This window comes from Temnothorax curvispinosus, unplaced genomic scaffold, assembly GCF_003070985.1.
Source record: "Temnothorax curvispinosus isolate PA1 unplaced genomic scaffold, ASM307098v1 QBEX01017532.1, whole genome shotgun sequence".
Taxonomy (NCBI): domain Eukaryota; kingdom Metazoa; phylum Arthropoda; class Insecta; order Hymenoptera; family Formicidae; genus Temnothorax; species Temnothorax curvispinosus.
In genome coordinates, this window is record NW_020227312.1 from 2,190 (window position 1) to 7,354 (window position 5,165).

A 5,165-nucleotide genomic window follows, 5' to 3' on the forward strand; every position below is an offset into this window, starting at 1 on the left:
TCTTGTGGAAGCTAAACTTTGCATGGCAATTAATAAATGTTTGATATAACAAAGTAAAATATAAGCATTTTAAAGATCACGAAGACCCTTTTAGATCTCACGTCGTTTTTCATCTTTTTTTTTTGTGTTTTTAAGATCTGTGTCGTTCATTGTGTTGTCTTATTTTCTCTAAAAATATCATTTGTACATGTTCCTCATTGAAACATCGCTTCCAAAAGATCTCTGTTGCGATAAAAATGTCTGAAAGGATCGTTCGTTTTGTCTTAACAGCGGTTGCAATTCAGCGAAGTCTAATCACATGATTCTGATTCGAAATTAATTCAATTATTTGTGCGTAACACTTGCATACATCTGCGTCTATACATAACTACTTTTGATTCCCATCAATACGCATTTTTGATTTTTTTTCCATCGATTAGAGGACGAAAGAAAGAGGAGGAAAAGAAAGGAAAAGCAGATTGTCCTTTCCCTCACGTTCATTTACGATTGCGGCCATGCACTTTGTCAAAAAGTAACGAAAATAACGGGAAAAAACCCATTTTCCGAAGTATAATGAAGTACGACTTATGTGATTGCAGTCGCTGTTAAGTGACCCGAACCCGAATTCACCTGCCAACTCAATGGCAGCGCAACTGTACAAAGAAAATCGACGCGAGTACGAGAAACGAGTGAAGGCTTGCGTGGAGCAGAGTTTTGTGGATTAGTCGCGGGCGTTAACGCGATACTGCTGTCGCGGCATCAGTCAGCCACCAACAGCCATCAGATACAAGGGAGAAGAACGTGCAGCCTTACCAAGGAGCTAACGTTAAAGAGAAAAACGAAATAAGAAGGAAAACAAACCTAGCATGTTTCTTCCTGAAAGCTCTATCGAACTACCACGACAATGTGCAACGTTAGACCGAATTTTTACGATGTTGAATAATAAATTATTATAAAATTGCGTATTTATTTATTTCGAATATCTGATGATACACGAAATTAGTTATTATATTAAATGTTAGAGTATACAAAAATACTGGGCTTTTTTTGTTTTCTTCATTTCCTTTTTTCTTTTCTCTACGAAAGGAGTGTGTCCTGTCTTTACGGCGGCGCAGAATTGTACTTTGAATTCTAGTACTTCAGTACCATACACACAAAAATTCACTTATATATTATATGTATATATATATATATGAATATATATATATATGAATATATATATATATATGTATATACATAATAATGATAGATAATGATAATAATAATAAATACATAATTTCACTTTATTGTCTAATAATTGTAACCTGATATTCGCTTTCCACAACCTGGAGACCTTTCAGTTCCGTTTGTGTTTATATAAACATTCGATTTTTCTGTCGAAAATTTAAGAGTATCTGAAGTAACATGCTGAGGGAATTTGTCAACTATTTGTGTTACAGTCGCTTTTGGACGAACCGAATCCTAATTCACCAGCCAACTCTTTAGCGGCACAATTGTATCAAGAAAACAAGCGGGAGTACGAGAAGCGTGTGGCCACTGTAGTTGAACAGTCTTGGCTGAATTTCCAAGAGAGTCACACGGAGGATCCCCGCTGACATTAAGTACGCCGCTTTAAACGACGCGTAAGAGATCTCCGTCGCAGCTTCGGTGTCTAATATAAAAGTTGTCCCCGTATTATATACGTAATGGTAATTCGGTCGACACGTTCCATTGGAGTTGTATATGTAATGTCCTTCGATATTTCGTGGCGAACATTCCGCGTGTGTTGATTCAGTCTGTAGAACACGACGAGAGGAATTCGCACGGTTCTCACACTCTGTTGGAAAAAAAATAAAAGAAAAAAATAAAAAGAAAAAAGTAGAAAACCGCGGAATGATGTAAAATTGCACTATAAACTTATGTGATCTTTTACTTATAAGTACAATATATATATTATCTTGCTCTTATAAAACTAGCTGTTAGGTACCCCTCGCGCAAAAGATAAAAATAATGCCCATATAATGTTTCGCCATACGCAAATACATTAATCAACGCAGGCAAATCGACTTACTATTTTGCGAGTATAGACGAGCTTGAAGAAAATAACAGTTGTGGTAGAAGATATGAAAGTGTGTAAGTCGCTTCTGGAAAGTCTACTTTCACCATGTAATGGCGCAAAATATAAGAAAATAGTGTGATTATTTCTCGTTTTCGACTTGGTATTTACCATTAGAAAGTCACGCTTGTATTAGACTGTAAATGAATGTCGTATACTGAATAATATCGAATTAATAAATTTTGCAAGAAATCACAACGTGTTTATAAATTCTTTACTGTTTTTCCGATATGAGCTAATATAAATGCTTATATTTAACACAAGAAATGCTGTATATTCGATACAATTTTTAGAGAAATAACGAGATTTTTCAACAAAAAACTTGAGGCAAAATTATTATGTGACCATTAAAGTGCATTTTATATATTTTGATGTTTCAATATTACATTTTCATGAGATGTGAAATGTTTATTTTAATCGTCCAATTATTTTGTAGTTATTTACATATTGTTATTTTTACTTTTCATTTACATTTACATTAGTTCATAGTTTATATATACATATATAGTGTATATCATGTCCATATGTTGTATGTGTTAGTGTACCTATATCATTGTATTTTTTTGCACTATTGCTTTTGCGAAGACACTTTGCTTAGTATCTTGCGCATTCTAATCTAATAAATGAGTATATTAAGTGAATATCGTCAATAATTGATATCAACGAAGAAAATGCGTTTGAACATAAATCTGACTCATTTAATATTAATAGTATTACGTTATGTACGAACATTCGTCAATATCACATATACATTATCCATTTTTACAATTTAAACGCAAAGAAACATATATCATTCTCTAATTATAATTATATCTCTTTTTTTTTAATTGTAGAATAATAATGAAAAAGAAAGACGAAAAATGTAACTCGAGATTTTGATAGATTTCGATAGAATACGATTTTAATTTACAGCTCGAAATTGAAAACTATCCTACAAAAATCTCGATTAAGTCCAATTAAGTTTAGCGAAATTTTTAAGTCTTTCACCACCGTGCTGTTGCTATGATTTTTCCTCCTTTTCTTTATTGTATCTTTCCAGTTCTTTGAGGAATTGCGCCTTGGGTTTCATGACATTAGGTCGATCACCGCGACACTTTGGACAGAACCATTTACCCTTCGGTTTCGTAGTCAAAGATACGCAAGAGAAGTGGAACCATTCTATGGGACATAAATCGTTGTCACAAAGGATCATCTCGCCGTACGATATCTGATCGCACAGACAGTAAGTCGGCTCGTCGGGATCTATAGCGAGATCGTCTTCCGGTGGCGGCGGAGTATCCTCACGATGCTGGTTTTGTTGATTGCCTTGCCGAGATTTCCGCTTCTTCTTTTTACCAGTAGCTGCCGCCGCCGTCTTTTTCTGATTTCCATTGCTCGCATTGGACAATGCCGAAGATCTTGTTTCCGTCATCCCAACCATCATGTCCATGGAATGAGTTGATTCTATCAAAGTTTCGGTCCTTGTTCTTCTGGCACGTTTTGGCTGACGTTCCGTGTTGTTTGCGTGGCTCACGTTATTCGAATTGCTGTTCATATTTGATTCACGGACCGATTCCGAGCTTTCTTGCTCCTTTCCAAAATCTATAAGATGATGAAAAGTTATACAATAATGTGGTGGAATTACACGTGTTTACATTTATTTTATCAACTTGAGAAATGAGCAAAATGTTATACCTAAGTTTCGATAATCTACGTCCAACTGCCTGGACTTGTTCTCTATAAGATCTTGCACTTGCTGAACGATCTGTAATTTCTCGTCTCCTATTTCCTGTGCTGCGATCAGAGCTTGCTGTATTCTCATCAATGCCCTTCTTTTAATAGCGGGATCCGCGTCGTTCCGCAGTACCTCCTGTTGCTGATCCACTTCGTGTAGATATGCTGAGAGTAAAACAATAGAAACACGGTAAACAGCTGCATCAGCCAAGATAAGATTTACAATAATATTATCTCACAAAAAGCATCTTTAAAAATTCACAAATTGCGTAAAACTCAATACGGCTTTTTTATTTTTCACAACCACAAGCTCGATTCACAAATTTTAATACTGTCGCTGATATTACTTTCTTAAATTTTAACAACACAAAAGTTTAAGAGACGGTCCAGAGAAACGTCCAGGAAATTAGAATGAGATCATTTCCTTTATGTTGTCTGAAGCATCGTCACATTCACTGTACTAATTTTGTGCGTAACCATCAGAGATCGTTGCTAAATTACCTGTAAATAATCTAGTACACGAAATACGTAGATCGGGGAAAAGTTGTGCGAGAGATATCCATCAGAGAGAATCGCAAGAGAGATAAACAAGTGCTATCGAATCGCGGATGCGGGGAACAGCTGGGAACACGATCGAGCTGTCAGCGATCGAGGGAGCTCCGAGAATTCGATCGTACTTACTTTGACAAGTGGCGTCCAGCTCGCGGAGGCGGGAGACGTATCTCTGCAAGTCGTTGGGCAGATTTTCCACGCAGTCCAAGTAGTTTTCGATGTACGTCGCCGAATAAAGCGCCTCCACCACCGCCTGATTCAGCATCGCTACGCCGGTTCTCCCTTTTTTCCTCTCGTACGCCGTACGTTCCCGACGCAACGGTAACGTACTGAAATTTCCGACTTCCAGCAAGACCTGGTTCACGGGTTCACCTGGTTGAGAATTGAGATCCCTCGCGGCCTTCGCGCCCGCGTAGCGGTCCTCGTACTCGGCACTCGGCACCTCGGCACTTTGCACGCTCGCACCATCTACGCGGGCAGAGAGAAACCTGAGAGAGGCCATCCCGGCCTTTTTCGTGTGTTGCTGTGTTGCATTTTCCGACGCGCCGCCTGAGAAAATGCAACTCAACTACGTCGTATCGCTCGGTAACCGCACATGGTTTGCGTCCGTGCTAGGTTCGTGCCGAAGCCGAACTAGCCAGCTGGAGGGGATATTCTGGCCGCGGCGGCCGCGCTTCCATCTTGCGTATTCCAATTAATAACGAATTACGATAATTAAAATTACAAAATTAAGATTACATTCTTCAAAATTATTACGAACTTTGTATCTCATAATTTTGAAAAATATAATCGTAATTTTATAATTTTAATTTTCAGATAAATGTCA

At 37.7% G+C, this 5,165-nt stretch overlaps 2 protein-coding genes across 3 annotated transcripts in view; one reads left to right on the forward strand and one right to left on the reverse strand.

The window, feature by feature from the left end:
• Positions 1–2,272, forward strand: part of LOC112467558 (ubiquitin-conjugating enzyme E2-17 kDa) — a 4,455-nt gene extending 2,183 nt beyond the window's left edge. Inside the window, exon 4 of one of the 2 annotated variants that reach the window (XM_025036241.1) lies at positions 1,419–2,272. In XM_025036241.1, the coding sequence (XP_024892009.1) occupies positions 1,419–1,574 (156 nt within the window). In that variant the 3' untranslated portion in view covers positions 1,575–2,272. Of the gene's footprint in view, positions 1–578; positions 941–1,418 lie in introns of those variants that run through there. The other variant, XM_025036242.1, reaches the window with a different exon arrangement.
• A 250-nt stretch (positions 2,273–2,522) lies between these two features.
• LOC112467557 (inhibitor of growth protein 1) lies at positions 2,523–4,810 on the reverse strand. The gene is made up of 3 exons (XM_025036240.1): positions 4,469–4,810; positions 3,749–3,952; positions 2,523–3,655 (listed from the first exon to the last, which is right to left on the reverse strand). Exons 1-3 carry the CDS (start codon positions 4,602–4,604, stop codon positions 3,075–3,077), a joined length of 921 nt encoding a protein of 306 aa, XP_024892008.1. The 5' UTR covers positions 4,605–4,810; the 3' UTR covers positions 2,523–3,074.
• Positions 4,811–5,165: the final 355 nt, after the last annotated feature.

What these genes read in the sequence shown, in the direction of transcription:
- LOC112467557 (XM_025036240.1), bottom strand. Translation starts at nt 4,604, where the DNA reads ATGCTGAATCAGGCGGTGGTGGAGGCGCTTTATTCGGCGACGTACATC. An exon ending in GCTGGACGCCACTTGTCAAA is followed by an intron (nt 3,953 to 4,468) that starts GTAAGTACGATC and finishes TTTTACTCTCAG; the next exon opens with CATATCTACACGAAGTGGAT. An exon ending in CGTAGATTATCGAAACTTAG is followed by an intron (nt 3,656 to 3,748) that starts GTATAACATTTT and finishes ATCATCTTATAG; the next exon opens with ATTTTGGAAAGGAGCAAGAA.